Source organism: Mirounga angustirostris, unplaced genomic scaffold (genome assembly GCF_029215605.1).
Source record: "Mirounga angustirostris isolate CCGP_5_RB_7025 unplaced genomic scaffold, mMirAng1.0.hap1 SCAF_10, whole genome shotgun sequence".
Lineage (NCBI taxonomy): Eukaryota > Metazoa > Chordata > Mammalia > Carnivora > Phocidae > Mirounga > Mirounga angustirostris.
The window spans coordinates 113,622,636-113,642,682 of NW_026991718.1; the positions used below are offsets into that span (position 1 = coordinate 113,622,636).

General features: G+C 39.1%; 1 protein-coding gene across 13 annotated transcripts in view; it reads left to right on the forward strand.

Moving 5' to 3' along the window:
- Positions 1-20,047, forward strand: part of CBFA2T2 (CBFA2/RUNX1 partner transcriptional co-repressor 2) — a 151,514-nt gene that overhangs the window by 89,539 nt on the left and 41,928 nt on the right. For 12 of the 13 annotated variants that reach the window (XM_064573020.1, XM_064573019.1, XM_064573018.1 and 9 more), the window contains one exon: positions 18,128-18,271. In XM_064573020.1, coding sequence (XP_064429090.1) covers positions 18,128-18,271 — 144 coding nt within the window. Of the gene's footprint in view, positions 1-10,408; positions 10,714-18,127; positions 18,272-20,047 lie in introns of those variants that run through there. The other variant, XM_064573021.1, reaches the window with a different exon arrangement.

The window sequence follows — 20,047 nt, forward strand, 5'->3', positions numbered from 1 at the left end:
TGGTGAAACTCAGTACAGGATAGTTTAGGGCTGTGGGAAATGCACAAATGAGTGAATCTGACCTAGAGCTTTGCGGTTGGAAGTCCAGCCAGGCACAAAGAACACAAGGAGGCTGAGAAGACACCTACCTTGGTCTTTATCTGTTGTGGAGATAATATCTGCTATCACTTCTCCCAGATTCATTGTAATAAAGCACCTCAGTTACATATGTGTATGCATCTTACATTCCTCAAAGATTGAGGCCCTTAAAATGATTAGTTAATTGGAATTCTCTTTTTAGGTTACATTCTGAAAAGGAAGAATAAACCAAAACTACCCTTAATTGTTCAGTCTTAATTGTGTGAGGTCATCATTGTCCAGATTTCCCTTGAAATGACAAAAAGATGAATTTGTTCATATGGCTTGCACTCTGTTCTAGGTTATTCTATTTTTTATTTTATTTGATTGTGAACAGTAACCTGGCAGCTGGACAGTATTGACTGCGTGTTATATGCAAGAAACAGACTTTCAGGAGGAATGATTCCTACTGTCAAAGAGCCAGAAAAGTAGTAGAGCCTCAGTTTGAACGATCTGTCTGAATCCAGAGACCATGTTTCTTGCTATTACTATATCATATTCCTCTGTAAGAGCTGTTCATGTGAAATATAATGCAAACCACAAGTAGGGGCTACATATGTAAAATTTTCTTGTAGCTCTATTTAAAAAACAGGTGAAGTTACTTTAATAATATATATTATTATTTTATGTCTAAAATACCATTTCAGGGGCACCTGGGTGGCTCAGGTCATGATCTCCAGGTCATGGGATTGAGCCCCGTGTCGGGAATCCCAGCTCAGGAGGGAGTCTGCTTCTCCCTCTCCCTCTGCCTCTCCCCGTGCTGTGCTCTCTCTCTCTCTGATATGAATAAATAGTCTTGAAAAAAATAATAATAAAATATAATTTCAGGGGCGCCTGGGTGGCTCATTCAGTTGGGTGTCTGCCTTCGCCTCAGGTCATGATCCCAGGGTCCTGAGATCGAGTTCCTTATCACGCTCCCTGCTCAGCGGGGAGTCTGCTTCTCCCTCTCCCTCTGCCCCTCCCCCCCACTTGTGTTTCTCTCAAGTAAATCTTTTAAAAAATAAAATACCATTTCAACTAAACATTCTTTAAACAATTGATATTTTATATTCCTTTTTTTTAGTACTGAATCTTGAAACTGCATTATTTTACCTAAAGCCTATCTCAATCTAGACTAGCCACATTTCAAGTGCTCATTAGCCACCTGTGGCTAATGGCCACCATATTGAGCAGTGTCGCTCTGTATTATGAAATCCTATGCAAAAATCTATACTTAAAAAGTGTGAATTTATGTTAATTTGTGTAATTTTATGGAAAGTATCTTTGTAGTGCACATGGATTTGCCAGAAGCTTTCTCTGAATAACCAGAATTAGGGAATATTTGTTGACATGACTTGGAGCACATCTGCTCGTAAACTCAAAAATGTCTATAATGTCTAAGTAGTTAAACCATCAAACCCTCAGCTAGTTTTTGTTATTCCTTTAAAGTCCATGTTTCCCCAGAAAGAGGGTTTAATAAGTAAATGATTAGAAACTAGACTGAATCAAACACATAGACCTTCTTCTTCTTTTTTTTCTTCTTCTTGGCATCTTATGCTTGTGTGCAGCAGGAGTATGTATTTTGGTGGGTTTGCACAACCACTTGTCTTTTGATTACTCTTGATAAGACCGTTTTCTTCAAATATTTGACAATGGATGTTAAGACCCCAGGAGAAAGAACTATTAGTGACCATTGCCCAGAACCACTTCTTAGTTACCTAGCAGTGGCATGTTCTGTCTTTGCAGTAAGGCAAACCCCTCAGTGCCCAGGGGTTCTTAAAAGAACCTGGGTGTCAGCCATTCAGGGAGGATGTCGAGAAGCTTCCCATGTGGAAGAGAGCTTGATCTTTGCTCTTTGGTACTCCTGAGTCTGCAGTTCTGTTTTTGTAGTTATCTACCCTAAGGCTGAAACTAACAGGCTTGATGGTTATTCTTCAGAGTGGAGGAACATTTGAACCAGTTATTCAGATATTAAGGGGATGTGGAACTAAGTTGGAACCCTAGCATTGGCAAGCTTTTTGTAAAGTTTGAAGAATAACTGTGTACAGAAAAGAGTAACTATGTACATCCAAGTTAAGTCAGTATGGTAATGTATTCTAGAAAAACAGCTTTTTTTTTTTTTTTTTTAAGTCACAGTTACCTTGGTGGTTACCTTATCCATATTAGAAAGATAGGGCTGGGCACATATGTCTTTGCATTGAACAAACATTTTTACTTAAATATAAGTAAAATAGCAAAAAATAAATATTAAAATAGCAAAAGTTAACAGCCTTTAGTATTTAATATTTTCAGTCTGAAAGAGTAACAGCTGTGTGTGTATATATAACTATATGTGTGTGTGTATGTATATGTATGTGGGGGAGATGGATCTAGGTAAATATAGCATCTTTGGGATGGAAAGGCCTATTGAGAGAGTTAATATGAACAAAAGATTTGGTGTCTGTGATATTCCCCAGCAATTTAAAAACATAGATACTCAGCTTCTTTAGAGTTAGCAGGATTAATTGCTTCATGATTTATATAACATTGTACTGTCTTTATTGTATGTGTGTTGATGTGTTAGTAGTACGTGTATTTTTTTTTTTTAATGCGTTAAAGTGGGTTTTTATTGTTCATAGATCACGACTGAGCCACCCAGGTGCCCCTTGAGGGGTGATTTTTAAGTAGTACTGATGGAACCATATAATTTTATCTTCATACTTTGTCTGCCTATTGTCAAGTAAAATTGTATGAAGTTTTGAGATTACTGGGACAGTCTGTGGCCTTGAGTTAGAGTAAGCATAATTTGCTTATACTTGTGATATTAATATTAACATCATCCTTCAACAGAACTACATAGCATAATTACCTTTTATGTCTTTTTTTCCCTTGTTCATCAACGAACAGTTGTTATCAAACTACTATTCTTGAGCTTGTAATGTCCTAGACATAGTGACAGATGATGAAAGTAGGACTAACAAATTGGAACAACAGTGTTGGGGAAGATTTAAATGTATCTACAAAAAGGAGAAGGAAGGTGTTCTGGGAAGTGGAGGTGGTATGATCAGAGAATGACCGTGACTTATTGGGCACCCACCTAATTGGGATGTAGAACTGTTCATGAGAACGGTTGTGGCCAGTATTGGAGTGAGACAACTGAGAACCATGAAGGCCACTCTAAGGAATAAAAGATAGAGGGATTCTTGGGGCGCCTGGTGGCTCAGTCATTAAGCATCTGCCTTTGGCTCGGGTCATGATCCCAGGGTCCTGGGATCGAGCCCCGCATCGGGCTCGCTGCTCCGCGGTTAGCCTGCTTCTCCCTCTCCCACTCGCCCTGCTTGTGTTCCCTCTCTCACTGTGTCTTTCTCTGTCAAATAAATAAATAAAATCTTTTTTTTTTTTTTTTTTAAAGAGGGATTCTTGATGAAATGGCTGCTGGTAGGATAGTGCATAATAGTTTGAATCCCAGAAAGAGTCCAGTTAGAGAGATGAGGGACTAATCTAAGGCAGTGGCTCTGAGAAAAGAAAAGGGGTTGAGGATGAGTCTGAGGAGGTAGAAATGACTAGTCTGTACTGACTCATAGAAAATGGGTAGGTGTGAGAGGTGCCTGTATGGCTCAGTCAGTTAAGTGTCCAACTCTTGATTTCAGCTCAGGTCATGATCTCAGGGTTGGGAGATTGAGCCTTGTGTCGGTGTCAGTGCTGGGCAGGGAGCCTGCTTAAGATTCTCAGTCTCTCCTTCTGTGCCCCCACTCTTTAAAAAAAAAAAAAAGGAAAATGGGGGTGAGAGAAAAGATAATTCACATCCAGCCAACCTTTGGAGCATGTGCCACTTTTGATTATTGTGATTCAGTGTTGCCTACTCTAGGTGCTGAGGGTATTTTAAAGAAACAGACAAGGCCTTTATTTCCCCAAAGATGGGCATCAGTCATGCAACCAAGTACTTGTTCTTTCTCTTTATTGCATTTATTATCATTGTACCAGTCAAGCAAGGACATGGGATAGTCTGGTAGGGAGAATGAGGAGCAACTTCAGTTAGGGAAGCTGACCCTGAGAAAGTGACATTTGTCTTGACTTCTGAGTGATAAGGACTCAGCCATGCAACAACTTGGGGGAAACCAATTCTAGGCTAAAGGAATAGCCTGAGTTAAGGCCCTGAAGTGGGAGTTTTGGTGTATTTAGAAGTAAAAAGGAGGTCAGCATACCTAATGCAGAGTGAAGACAGGACAGCTAGGATATGAGATTGGAAAGATAGGCATGGGCTAGGTCACCAGTTCTCAAATTAGTTAGTTTCAGGATCTCTTTGCACACTTAAGATTTTTTTTTTTTTTAAGATTTTATTTATTTGACAGAGAGAGACACAGTGAGAGAGGGAACACTAGCAGGGAGTGGGAGAGGGAGAAGCAGGCTTCCCACTGAGCAGGGAGCCCGATGCAGGGCCCGATCCCAGGACCCTGGGATCACGACCTAGGCCCAAGGCAGACGCCTAATGAGGCTGCCCCAGAATTTTTCTTAAAGGTATTTATTTGTCAGAGAGAGAGAGAGCACAAGCAGGAGGAGCTGCAGAGGCAGAGGGAGAAGCAAAGGAGCCCAATGTGGGACTTGATCCCAGAACCCTGGGATCATGACCTGAGCCTAAGGCAGACGCTTAACCGACTGAGCCACCCAGGTGTCCCTTCTTTGACTGCCTTAATAGAAGATAACTGGATTCTTAATTGCTTTTGCATGGAGTCTCTTTATCATTCATTGTGTAGTCCCTGGAAAAGGCCACTGTACACTCACGAAAGAGTAAGAGTAAAGAAATCAGACAACCCCCTATTATAAAAATTGTCCCTACACACACACCCACACATACCCCAAAGGGTCCAGAATCCCCAAGAGTTCCCAGACCACACTTTGAGAACTGCTGAATAGATCATTGCATTTTAAGCCAAAGTAGAGTTTGTGTTTTATTGTAAGAGCATTTGGAAGCCATGAGAGTAGATGAAATAGATCTGTAAATGATCTACTTGAGGATTTTTTTTTTTTTTTTTAGATTTTATTTATTTATTCATGAGAGACAGAGAGACAGAGAGAGGCAGAGGGAGAAGCAGGCTCCCAAGGAGCAGGGAGCCCGATGCGGGACTCGATCCCAGGACCCTGGGATCATGACCTGAGCCGAAGGCAGACGCTTAACCATCTGAGCCACCCAGGCGCCCTACTTGAGGATTTTTAAATTTTTCAAAATCTTTTATTTTTAAAAAAATTTTTAGGTAAGGGGCGCCTGGGCGGCTCAGTCGGTTAAGCGACTGCCTTCGGCTCAGGTCATGATCCTGGAGTCCCGGGATGGAGTCCCGCTTTGGGCTCCCTGCTTGGCAGGGAGTCTGCTTCTCCCTCTGACCCTCCTCCCTCTCGTGCTCTCTTTCTCTCATTCTCTCTCTCAAATAAATAAAATCTTAAAAAAAAAAAAATTTTTTTTTTAAGGTAAGTTCTATGCCCAGCGTGGGTCTTCAACTTGTGACCCTGAAATCAAGAGCCCATGCTTTGTTGAGCCAACCAGGCACCCCTCCTTGAGGTTCTTACTTCAGCACTTTGGCTGCTACGTGCAGAATGGCTTGGAAAGGACAAAAGGAAAAGCAGGGTGAATAGTCAGGCAGTTGTAGTAGTACAGGTGAGACATGACAGTGGCTTGAGCTAACGTGGAATAGTGGAGAAGGGATGAGTGAGTTACAGTGATGTATTTTAGAGTTGACCTGTCAGGCTTTACTGATGGATTATTCTAGAAGGTTCTGTGCTCCAGAGAAATTGTAGCCCAGATGGATCAGGAGATGGAACCAGAGAGACTGGGCTTTGAATCTTAGGAAAGCCATTAACTAGCTGTGTGAGAAATTTTTATCATTTTTCCTTGTCTCCAGTAAAACATGTAAGAAGGATTTTATTTAACCAGGACTACAGTTGGCTTATCCTCTGACAGTCTCCGATCTCTGGAGTTACCCGATTTGGGCTACATGTGTTTGGCCAGAACAATAATGCTACACATTATTCAGAGGCTGATATTCAGTAGATTTAGATTGTGGTAGGGCTAACCTCCATGGGAAGGCAAGATGCTAATGAAATGTAGTTTTAAGTCATTTTTGTTCATGTGAGAAATATTAACTTGGTGGAGACTTGAAACAGATGGTGTGCAGTTGGAGTAGATAACTATATTATTCCAAATAAACATTTGCTGGAGCTTGGAAGCAAAAATCCATATTTCACTTTTCCCTATTTACATTATCAAGTCAGCTGTGTTGCTGCTGCTTTTAACTTGCATTAAGGTTATCCACAGGGTCTTGATGTTGGCAGGCAATTACAACATATCTGTAAATATTAAAGTCATTAGCATTGGGGGAGTCCCGTTAGATACTTTCAACATACAGTGGCATAATGATTGCTAATACATTACTGATGGATACCTAATTATCTCCTGTTTCAATAGTGTAACAGAGCACTTTTTCACTGGTTACTTTATGGGCTTCCACATCTCTCTTTCCTTCATGTTACAGAGGAGGAAAGCAGGACTCTGGAGTGACTTGTCCAAGGTCCCACAGCTGATAAATTGGTAGAACAATCAGGATTCAAAGTTGTATCTTCCAGGTTTTGTTCCAGCTTTCTTTCCTCTCCATCTGAGGCATCATGAAAGCAGTTGTGTCCAATAGTGAACTCATAATCTCCCCCTTCTAGTATACGCTCCCTCTAGTGGCCTCTGTTTTGGTCAGTTGTCTTATCTTCCACATCTAATCAACCAACAAGTCCTATTTATTCTAACTCTAAATACTTTTGAAATTCCACCCCCCTTCCCATTTCTGTTGCTACTACAATCTCAGGCCACAATTTTCTCTCACTGTAACAACCATGGAAATAGTTTCTTCCTGCATTATGATCTTACAATTTTTCCCATTGCAGCCAGTGATCTTTCTTTTCTTAGGAAATATTTCAAGCTTGAAAAATAAGAAAAAAACACAGCATAGCAAATACTCATGTACCCACTCTTAGCTCTATCAAAATTTAGTGATTTGTCTTTTATTTTGCTTCAGATCTTTCAAAGAATTAAAACATTAGAACTACAATTTCTAACTGCCCGATTTAATTAATTTTCTTCCCTGTGGAGTAGTCATTATCCTGAGTTTGATGTTTATTATTCCCTTATTTTTAGAAAGATTTTACTATGTATAGTAGTAAACGTACCATATGTAGATTGATCCCTTATCATATGTAGATTTTTGTGGTTCTGGTATTAAGCTGTCCATCTTTTTCTTGCAACGTGTTCTTTTTACCCAATATTACTACATTGTTTTGGGATTTATCCTTTCAATACATACAGCTCTAGTTCACTTCTTTCAGTAGTACTATTTCATTTTTTAATATGCTGCAGTTTAATTGTGTGTTCTTTTGTTGCTGGACATTTAACATGTTAACTTTTGAACCTAAATTTTAGTATTTGCTCATCAAGTTACACTAAAAATCTTGCCGGCATGTAATAAGAATTGCATTGAATTTATATATTAAAATGAAGCGAAAATATATACAGTCTTCCCATCCATAAGCGTGATAGATGTTTCTATATAAATCTCTTTTTATGTCTTACTTACATTCTTCATAAAGGTCTTATATATTTTGTGTTAGGCTTACTTCTAGATCATTTATAAATTTTTGTTGTAATTCATATCTTTTTGAAATTAGTGTTTGTTTGCCAGGATATAGGAATACAATTAATTTTTAAAATACTGAACTACCTTTTTTAAAATTTAATTTTGTTTTATTATGTTACGTTAGTCCCCATATAAAATACTGAACTTCTGTCTAGCAATCTTGCTGAACCTGCATAACCTAATAATTAATAGATAGTAGATTCTCTTCAGTTTTCTTTACAGAAAGTCATCTGTGTGTACAGAAGGACAATTTCATTTCTTCCTTTCGAATCCTTATAGTCATTATTTCTTCTTATTTCTTCTTAACTGTCCTGCTGCAATGGCTTAACTCTTGAATAAATGTTGAATAGAAGCATTGATTTATCTCCATTCTGAGCTGAAAGGTGTTGCTTGTAATAATGTTTCACCAATAAGTATGATATTTTATATGGGTTATTTGGAAGATACCCTTTATCAAGGAATTGATCTTCTATTTCTATTTTGTTCATATTCATGAGTGGAAATTGGGTCTTACCAAATGCTTTTTCTGTAATTATTGAGGTGATTTTAAAGGGTTTCTTTTAATCTGTTAGTACGGTGAATTATATTGGATTTCGAATTCATAAAATTAACCTTGCATTCTTGGATAAACTCACCTTGATTGTAATTATAAAAAAATTCATTGCTGTATTTGGTTTGCTAATTTTTCTCACCTTCATTGTGGTATAATTTAGGTAGAATAAAATTCACTCATTTCATGTATACAGTTTGAGTTTTAGCCATTGTATATAGTTGTGTTAGCATCATTACAATCAGGATATAGAATATTTCCATCACCATAAAAAGATTTATCATGCCCCCTAACATGCCCCTTTGTATTCCATTTCTTTCCATCAGTCGCAGACAGCCACTCATCTGCTTTTTGTCACTAATTTTGTCTCAAATTTTGTATAAATAGGATAATATGGTATGTAGTTTTGTTGTGTGTCTGGCATCTATCACTTAGCCTAATGCTTTTGACATTCATCCATATTGTTGGATATAAGTATTAGTAGTGTGTTCCTTTTTGTTGTGGCATTATAATTTGTGTTTCTTCGGTAACTAGTATGCTGAGCATCTTTTAATGTCCTTATCAGCCGTTTATAAATTTTCTTTTGGGAATTGTCTCTTTAAATGTCTCTTGCTCATTCTGTGTTGTTTGTTATTATCAAGTTATTAGGGTTATTTATATACTCTGCATGTCTCTGTGTCTGGGATCAGATGGCACTGGTAGAAGATAGAGAATAGAGAGATGCCTAGGGAGGAAATTAGCATCATCATGAAGCAAGTGATCCTTCACAGTTTGCTAGTCATCTTTGAGGTTCTTCTTTTAGGTCTGGTTTTTGGAAGAACATCAGATAACTAGCCTCATCTTTGCAACTCCTCAGCTAGCTCTGACTTCATGTTTTTTGTTTTCTATCTTTAAATGTTTTTTTTAAAAATAATTTTCTGTATGTTATTTTCCTTCGAGGTCATAAGTATATTCTCTTATATCTAGTCTCTCTCTCTCTTTTTTTTTTTTAAGATTTTATTTATTTATTTGAGAGAGAGCGTGTGCGAAGCAGAGGGGGAGAGGGAGAAGCAGGCTCCCTGCTCAGAGGGGATCCTGATGTCAGGCTGGATCTCAGGACCCTGGGACCCTGGGATCATGACCCGAGCCAAAGGTAGACGCTTAACTGGCTGAGCCACGCAGGTGCCCCTCTTATATATCTAGCCTTTTTTTTTTTTTTTAATTTTTTATAAAGGATTTTATTTATTTGAGAGAGAGAAAAAAAGCATAAGCGGGGGGAGGGGAAGAGGGGAAGCAGGCTCCCCACTGAGCAGGGATCCCGACACAGGGCTCCACACAGGGCCTGATCCCAGGATCCCGGGATCATGACCTGAGCTGAAGGCAGACGCTTAACTGACTGAGCCACCTAGGCGTCCCTATATGTAGTCTTAGGAGAATAAAAATGTTATTCAGATGAACCACTTAAATGGATGCTGTAAAACATTTTCTAGGCATAGAAATAAACTAAGAATTAGAAGTTTAATTTTTCCAGTTTTTTAATCAGCCGTTGCAGGGGTCAGTAAACTATGGCCCACTGCCTGTTTTTGTAAATAACGTTTTATTGGAACACAGCCAAGACCATTCCTTTGTGCATCGTCTGTATGTGCTACAACAGTAGAGTTGAATAGTTGTGACAGAGACCATATGGTCCACAAAGCCAAAAATATTTAGTCTTGCCCTTTGCAGAAAAAGTTTGCTGATCCCTATGAGACCTATGAGAATGTATTCGATAAATTAATTATCTTTATGTATTTATAAATGTGGAATGGAAAAATTTGTTTTTTCGATCCCTGTTGTTTGTATAAAGTAAAGCATTAATTTTATTTTAACTGAACTATGTCTTCAAGGTCCCTTATAAAACATTTTCTGGTAATTTCTTTACTTGAGTCCTTATGCCTCAATTTTTGTTGAAAGATAAATTATCTGTCATCATAAACAGTTATTCCTGGATGTCTCTGCATATGAAGCCTGCATGTTATTAGAAAGTTGGATGTGTTGTCAGGCTCATGGCAGAGCTACACGGATGGGAAATGCTCATCCTTAAGCAGGTGCTATGCCCACAGTCAGTTTAGCCAGCCTTACAAGCCTGCAAGTGCAACAGTAATTTTGATGTTCTTTCCTCTAACTTTAGCAGATTAGAATTGTCAATTTTGGAAATGTTTCTCATCTGACAGTAACACATTCAGGAACATTTCCCTATCTTTGGCAATGGTTGAAGAGAGACTGTGGGCAAGGAAATCTTTTTTCTGATTTTTACCTTGGTTCTGATCCCAACTTTAGGGGCACCGTTTAAACTGTATCTTTCATGCTTTTATCCTTATGTGCTACCTGGCAAGTTCATGTAGCCTTCCCACTGAACTACTTAATGCGCTGTAAAGATGTCCTTGGCCTTCATACAAGGTAATGTTTCTACTTCTTTATTTTCTTAGTACTTTGCAGACATTTCAATGTATGTGTTTCCCATAACTCAGGGCCCTGTCTTCTTTTCTCTCTCCCCAAAGCTTGGCAAATACAGTGTGGTCATTAGCATGGGATCTAGAGAGCCTCAAAATTCAGCTGCAAGTGATTACAGATAATCCCATTATTTGTCAATAGGGAATTGTTTAAATAAACTATGGTATGTCCACATAGTGGAATATCATGCATCTGTTAAAGAAAAAAGGTTGTGGAATTAAGAATTTCAGGACATACTTTGAAATTGTAAAACAAAAGAACCAACAAAAAAACTAAGAAGTACAGCTTGTGATATATATCCGTTGCCTATTGTTGTATAACAAACCACGTTAAAACTTGGTGGCCTAAAACATTTTAAGTTTTTTATTTTTTATTTTTTTGCTTATGAGTGTGAGTCAGGGATTTGTTCTGCTCTTGGTTGTTTGTATTCATATGTCTGCAATCAGCTAGCTGCAGACCAGACTCACTAGGTTAGGCTCTTCACAGGTTTAGGGATCAGCTGGCCTTAGCTGTTAGAACTCATCTCTTCTCCATGTGGTCTCGTCTTGTAGCAGATGAGTCTGGATGTGCTTTCACGGCAGGGTCAGGTTTCCAAGAGAGGCTCAGAACTGGCACTCTGTCACTTCTATCACATTACATTGGTCAAAGCAAGTCAGAGGGGCCTGGCCAGATGCAGGGGATAGGGAAATAGATTCCACTTCTGATGGAATGCAAAAGGTGTGGCTGCAGAGAGGCCATTGGTGGGGACATTCAGCTTAACATCATTATACTTTCTTTGTATAAATGGGGGTAGGATAGGATTTTATATTTGTGTTTGCTCTTTGTACACAGAGAAAGAATGGAAGGATACATAAGAAACCAATTAAAATGGTTATCTGTGAGGTGTGGTAGGTAGGGATAGGAGCAAGGAATATTTCTTTTTATATCATACTGATTTCTGAACCATATAAATATATACTTACACATGCAGAAAAGACAATCATCTGTTTTTGCCTCTGCCCTCAAAGGTAGTCTAAACCTTCTCAATTGTTTCTTAGTTAGGAGTCTGATTTTTATTTGTTTGTTTGACAGAGAGAGAGCAGAAGTAGGGGGAGCAGCATAGGGAGGAGGAGAAAGAAGCAGGCTCCTTGCTGAGCAGGGAGCCGGATTTGGGACTCAATCCCAGGACCCTGGGATCATGACCTGAGCTGAAGGCAGACACTTAACCACTTAACTGACTGAGCCACCCAGGCGCCCCTGATTTTTTTATTTTTTATTTTTTTTGGAGAAGTAGATGTAACGGCTTCCTTGGTCAACATGTTTGGAATGATCAGTAATCCTGTTCTGTGCATCTGAAAAATCTGTATTCATCTCCTTTTTCTCAGTGATGGGAGCACTGACCATATTTTCTTCTGCCCAAAGCTCAGCCTAGATAAACATCTCAATGGCTAAGGAAAGTTAATAATTTTAATAGATTTTTTTTTAAAGATTTTATTTATTTATTTGAGAGAGAGAGAATGAGAGAGAGCACATGAGAGGGGGGAGGGTCAGAGGGAGAAGCAGACCCCCTGCCGAGCAGGGAGCCTGGAGCAGGAAGCCTGATGCGGGACTCGATCCAGGGACTCCAGGATCATGACCTGAGCCAAAGGCAGTCGCCCAACCAACTGAGCCATCCAGGCGCCCATAATTTTAATAGATTTTTAATCTAATCCAAGTAAACATGGAAGAGTGTCTGCTGTGTATTGGCCATTATTAAATATATTATGGTACCCCTCACAGTAACTTTGTGTTGAAGTATTATCTTAGGGACAGATGAGGAAAATCATTATCATACAAAACTAGTAAGTGATAAAGCATTTTTCACATCAGGTTCATTTTTTACCTAAACATGCTTTTTCCTTGCAGTCCTGGGAGGTTTTTCTTCTTTCCAGTTGTCTGGAAAGTCCTTCTCCGGACATAATTGCATTTTTCTTATCTCATATTTATACCTCTTCTATTTATTGTTCCATTGTCAGCCTCAAAGTAATTTTTTAAAACTTTAAAGTAAAGGCGGTTTATAAAGATTTGTAAATGCCCTTGTTTGTGGGCACTTTAACATATAGGATTCTTCTCAAGTAACATTTGTCTGGGATTTATGTTTATGTTCAGTATTACTTAGAGCTACAGAAGAGTTCCACTCTTTAGTTTTATGTCTGATTCTTTAAATTCCTATGTGGGGAAAAAAAGCATTGCTGTCACACAGAAAGCTGTTTTTTTTTTTTTTTAACATATAATGTGTTATTTGTTTCAAGGGTACAGGTCTGTGATTCATCAGTCTTAAACATTCACAGCGCTCACCATAGCACATACCCTCCCCAATGTCCGTCACCCAGCCACCCCATCCCTCTCACCCCCCCTCCACTCCAGCAACCCTCAGTTTGTTTCCTGAGATTAAGAGTCTCTTATGGTTTGTCTCCCTCTCTGGTTTCGTCTTGTTTCATTTTTCCCTCCCTTCCCCTTGATCCTCTGTCTTGTTTCTCAAATTATTCGTATCAGTGAGATCATATGATAATTGTCTTTCTCTGATTGACTTATTTCACTTAGCATAATACCTTCTAGTTCCATCCACATGTTGCAAATGGCCAGAGAGCTGTTCATTAATGTGCTCTCTCTTTAACCAGTTTTGTGTTTTCACGACATGCATAGCATATTGCATGATGGAGAAGTAAAATCATTATTCAGACATACTTTTCCATGTTCGCTCTTCTTCTCTAGGTCAAATTGTTTGGCTCTACAGGGTTAGGTGTTAAAGCATCAGTGATCTTGGAAATGCTTGTTCAGATTTTAGTTTTTAAGTCATATATATCCAAGTCTTCAAAATAACCAGAGCACAAACTCATTTGACTAAATTATCAGTTATTTTAAATCTTAAAATCTATGTTTTGTTTTTTTTTAAGATTTTATTTGAGGGAGAGGGAGAGGGAGAGAGAGAGCACAAGCAGGGGGAGCAAGAGACTGAGAAGTAGGCACCCCGCGGAGCAGGGAGCCCGATACGGGGCTCAATCCCAGCACCCTGGGATCATGACCCGAGCCGAAGGCAGATGCTTAACCACTGAACCACCAAGGTGCCCCAAAATCTGTGTTTAGAATCAAGTTGAACCTTTATGACAGAATAAGTGTTATTATGAGTTTCTAGGACTGAAGACGTTATTTCTCGTTGATAATCCAAGTAGTGGTGTTGATGGGCTCAAAGTCCCCATTGAGAGAAAGGAATTTCTTGTTTTTGAAGTGTGTCTAAGGTTCTCTGGAATTGAAAAGAGCTCAGGTATGGTTCGTTCTTTCAAGGAATTCAGCTAGAATATAATAAAACATGAGTATCTGTTTTCCAGAACAATTTAGAAATAAAGTCACTGTAACAGTGATGACATAAAGGCATGACACAGTCACCAAGCAGAAGGTGAAAATGCCTACTTTGTAACATACACCTTATCCACCATCTGAGCAGCTTTTGAATTTGTCAGGTTATAAACCACTTGGATGTACCACTCACACCATGAAGTGCCTTCATGCCACCCAGCTTCCAAAAAAAATACCACCTTATATTGTATTTGGTGCTTTTGCAGCTGTTAATTCTTGAATCATTCCATGTAATATTGCTGAGGTTAGATGGATTAACTGTTAATAGTACACCTATTTTCCATGGAAATCAAATGATAATGTAACTTGGATATGGTCACATGGCTATTTAGGTGGTAAATGCAGAACTTGACACTAGACTTCCTATTTTCTTTCTTTCTTTCTTTTTTTTTTTTTAAAAGATTTTATTTATTTATTTGATAGAGAGATAGCCAGAGAGGAAACACAAGTAGAGGAGGAGTGGGAGGGGGAGAAGCAGGCTTCCCACCGAGCAGGGAGCCTGATGCGGGGCTCAATCCCAGGACCCTGGGATCATGACTTGAGCTGAAGGCAGACGCTTAACGACTGAGCCACCCAGGTGCCCTTAGGCTTCCTATTTTCTGATCATTTTTCTTTCCTGAGTACCTTCTTTAACCTAGCACTAGTCTAGGCATTATTTCTTACCTTTACATCTTTCCTAACAGGTCGGATTTATTATCTCTCATTTTACATTTGTTGAAAGTGAGCCAGAAAGGTGAAATGATTTGATAAAAATCATGTTGTTTATAACAGAATGATAATTGACACTGAATGTCTCAGTCTCCATACCCATGCTTTTTCTAATAGACGATGTTATTGAAACATAAGGAATAACACTAGTGTTGCAGGTTTGTGAGTAGTGATGTGAACAAGAGATATGAGTAGTTTTAATCCGTAAACAGGAGTCTGGGGGCTGGGTTTTGCCCAGTTTCTAAGCTTTCAGTTGGTATATAATTCAGTGTTCTGCAGTTGGGCTCAGGCTCCTCTCCATTTTTCATTCTGCCAAGTGCTGAATGTTAAAACACATCTTGTTAAGTCCTCCTCAGGCCTTTGGCGCCCTTGCCGTAAAGGCAGGTGGTCTGAAGAAAGGCTCCCTCTAGGTTGTTGCACACTATACACAACACATTATAGTGTGAGACAACTGTCAGTTCCTTCCTTCCCTTCTCCCCCACCCTCCAGAAAGCTGGGCCCCAGATGGAAGAGCTGGAAACGTGTCAACCATTCTTTGAAGGACATTGAGAAAAATACTGTCAAGAAGAAAAAGGCAAATGCAGCAGCTCATGAGTCCACTAATCAGACAGGACGACCATCAGTTTCACAAAGAAAATGTCCTGGACAGAGAGATGGGAAGACCTGGCGGAGTGTTGCCCACATGGCTCTCAGACAGTTGCACATTTTTGTTAGGGGTTTTGTACTTTGAGGACATTACTTCCTTGATGGAATTTATGGATTCATTATATCTCTTACCAAAATAGGCCACTGCAGCCTGAAGCATAAAAATATTTGGTGATACTTTCCTCACTAGAACATGCTTCTGAATGGGTGAAGACGTGCCTTGTGGCCAGTGTCACGAGTATATTGTGTCTACAGGTCTGATCTCACGGAAAGAAATCTTTGATTTAGCATTCTCATTTGAACCTTTGGTGTGTCCACTTCTTGTGCCTTGAATTCACCATTATTGGAAAATAGATTCATAGTACTTAAGCGAAAAGCTTAGAGTTGCTAAAAGCAACATAGTTCAGTTTAAAGATGATTGTGGTGACCCTCGCCCTGTTATTAACCAAGTATGTAACATGTTCTCTTTAATGGGGAAAAATAACTGTGAAGATATTAGAGTATTACTCCCCAGTACCGGGTCCTATTGATATTAGCTCAGACTTTTTTTTTTTTTTTTTAAAGCCCAATGCAGGGCTTGAACTCCCAACCCTGAGGTCAAGACCTGAGCTGAGGGGGCACCTGGGTGGTCCAGTTGTTAAGCGTCTGCCTTCGGCTCAGGTCATGATCCCAGCATCCTGGGATCGAGCCCCGCATCGGGCTCCCTGCTCTGCGGGAAGCCTGCTTCTCCCTCTCTCACTCCTCCTGCTTGTGTTCCCTCTCTCACTGTCTCTTTCTCTGTCAAAAAATAAGTTAAAAAATCTTTAAAAAAAAAAAGACCTGAGCTAAGATCAAGAGTTGGACACTTAATTAACTGAGCCACCCAGGCGCCCCAGCCCAGACCTGTTTATAATGTCATTAAGTTTAATCTGTTAGATTTCTCTTTCTTGAATTTGTTGTCCACTTTTATCAAACGGCTACTTATAAATTGTCCCCATGGTGAGCCTGTGCCTAGTTTAGATTCAGCTCTACTTTTCATCTTTTTGGATATTGTATATCATAAATGATATTTACATCACTGATGTCTGGCATGTTGACTCCATCTCTTTTTTTCCTACTTATTCTAGTTATATATATAAAAATTTAGTACTTCATCATTTGTATTAATTTATATATAACTGATGATGATTCTGTTTCCATGCCATGCAATTGATGCCTACTGGTCTAGATAGTCCCACATTAGTTTTTTTTCCCCCCTACAAATTGGATTGATTTATAAAGAGAAGTCAAAAAAGAATGCAGGGGCACCTGGGTGGCTCAGTCATTAAGCGTCTGCCTTCTGCTCAGGTCGTGATCCTGGGGTCCTAGGATCGAGCCCCCCATATCAGCCTGCTTCTCCCTCTCTTACTACCCCCTGCTTGTGTTCCCTCTCTCCGTGTCTCTCTCTGTCAAATAAATAAATAAAATCTTAAAAAAAAAATGCAGTTCAGATGAGTTTGTAACCTGGTTTCTTCCTTCCTTGGCCACTATCCTCAGTGTTAACTTTGAGGTCATGTTACCCCTTGACCTTGCTGGATTGTTTTAGTTTCCTTTGATTGCCATAACAAAGTTCCCGTAAATTGGGTGGCTTAAGACAACAATAATCTCACTGTTCAGGAGGCCAGAAGTCCAAAATCAAGTAGGGTTGATTCCTCCTTGGGACCTTTGAGGAACAATCTAGTCCATACCTGTCTCCGAGCTTCTGGTGGTTGCTGATAGTCCTTGGCATTTCTTTGCTTATAGATGCATCACTCCAGTCTCTGCCGTTGTCCCATTGCATTCTCATGTACAACCACGTCTTCTTTGTGTATTCTTCCTCTGGTGTATGTCTTTCTCCCACTTTTCTTGTGAGCATGTTCATAATGGATTTAGAGCCTACCTACATAATCTAGGGTGATCTTCTCTCAAGATCCTTAACTACATCTTCGAAGACCCTTTTTCCAAATAAGCCAATGTTCGCAGTTGAAGGGATTAAGAGGTACAGTAGTCCCCCACCCCCATTCCTTATCCATAGGGGATACATTCTAAGACCCCAATGGATATCTGAAACTGCAGATAGTACCAAACCATATATGATACATGATACATATTTTTTCCTATACATACATGTAAGAAAATTTATAAATTAGGCATAGTAAGAGATTAACAACAAGTAATAATAAAATAGAAGTTACAACAATATACTGTAATAAAAGTTACGTGATTTTTGTTTCTCTCTCCCTCCCTCTATCACAGTGTCTTATTATACCATACTTACCCTTCTTTTTGTGATAATGTGAGATAATAAAATGCTTATGTGATGAGGTGAATGACATAGTCATTATGGCCTAGTGTTAGGCTACTATTGACCTTTTGATTATACATCAGAAGGAGACTCATCTGTTTCCAGACCATGGTTTCCATGACCGCAGGTAACTGGAACTGTGGAAAGTGAAACTTGGCTAAGAGGGAACTACAGTAGATATCTTTTGGGAGCTACTATTCAGCCTATTAAAATAAGCATCTTCTTCACTTCTCAGTCTCTAGGAAAATATGTTTTTATATTTGAAATTATTGTCTTGATTTTTATTATCTTATAGAAGACTCTGACCTGCATTACTTTTATTCTCTATAGTTGGTCCTGAGAAAAGAGTGCCAGCAATGCCTGGATCTCCTGTGGAAGTGAAGATACAGTCAAGATCCTCACCTCCCACCATGCCACCCCTGCCACCAATAAATCCCGGAGGGCCCAGGCCAGTGTCATTTACTCCTACAGCATGTGAGATCTCTTCATTTACTTGGGTTTGTGGTTCAGACTGACATTTAGATCTAAGTGACTGACTGATTTTAAGCCTTCTGCATAAACTGTTCAACATTTTCAAAATAACTAAGATATTTTATGTATATACACACACGTATGTACCTATACATATATTCACACACATAGGGTTATTTCTTTCTTTTATAAATTGCTTTTGCCCTCTGAGAATAGTACTTAGCTAATTTAGGCATTTGGAAATTTAGTGGTCTAAATATTTTGTTTTCATACTCTAGCTGGTAAGTAGCTATTTTAATTTCTTGGCTCTAAAATGAATTAAAATTAAAAAAAACAAAATGAATTAAAATTTTTATATTGAGGGTGCCTGTGTGGCTCAGTTGGTTAAGTGTCTGACTCTCGATTTCCACTTAGATCTTGATCTTGAGGTGTTGAGTTCAGGCCCCATGTTGGGCTCCATGTTGGGTGTGGAGCCTACTTGAAAAAAACCAAAACAAATTATTATATTGACTTACAGGAATCAAAGTAAATTTCATGTAATTACCAAACCACTTCTAAAAGTATGCTAGGGCTATCATGGTAAGGCTTTTTTTTTTTTTTCAAAGAGAGGGGAAAGGAGAGAAGGGACAGAGCGAGAGAAAGAGTCTTAAGCAGGGTCCATGCTTAGCATGGGGCTTGATCTCACAGCCCTGAGATCATGACCTTTGCCGGAATCAAGAGTCGGAGGCTTAACTGGCTGAGCCACCTTGGCGCCCTGGTAAGGCTCTTTACAAAAGTGAATGAGTATTGTGTTAAGTTTGCTAGGGCTGCCACAAGAAATTGCCACAGACTGGATTGCTTAAACAACAGAAATTTATTTTTTTCACAGTTCTGGAGGAAAGAAGTCCAAGATCAAGGTGTCAGGAGTTTTGGTTTCTCCTGAGGCCTCTCTCCTTGGCTTGCAGATAGCTACCCTTTCTGCTGTGTCCTCCCATGGCCTTGCCTCCGAACGTGTATACCAGCTGTCCTTTCCGCTTATAAGGACAATAGTCATATTGGATTAGGGACTACCCACATGACCCACATGACCTCATTTAACCTTTAAAGCCTCTATCTCCAAATATAGTCACATTCTGAGGTACTGGGGATTAGAACTAGAGCATAGGAATTTGTGGGGGACACAATTCGGTCCATAAGAATTACATTAGCCAATAAATATATAATAAATTTTCAACCTTACTAGCCATCAAGGAAATGCAAACTAAAACCCAATGTAATACCATATACATCTGAAAGAATGTTCGAAATAGAAAAGAATACCAAGTTTTGGTGAACATGTGTGGAGTTACCTGAACACTCCATGCAATGTTGGAGTATGAGAAAAGTGTTTGGTAGTATTTACCAAAGTTGAATTTTCAGAAACTCTTTAACTCCACAGTCAGTCCTACATATATGTATACTTAACCAAACAAACAAAAATTAGAAGAAAACCCAATGTGAAATCTAAACATACATACGTACATGTCTAGATTTTAATCTGGGTTTTTCTGCCTTTCCATGCCCATGATCACTCCAGTGCATGTTGACTCTCTTACAGATATTTTGCCTCATAAAGCAGAAGACACTTGCTATTTGTGGAGTGCCCGTAATTTGTCAGAGCACTGAGCTAGGTGCTATATGACATTTTCTTTTTTAAATGCTGTTACATAAGTTCACACAACTGTCTTTGCTCAAACATTTATGGGTTTTGCTTTTATTAAAAGGCAAGAGAAGAATCTAGGAAGTACAGCTTTAACAGAA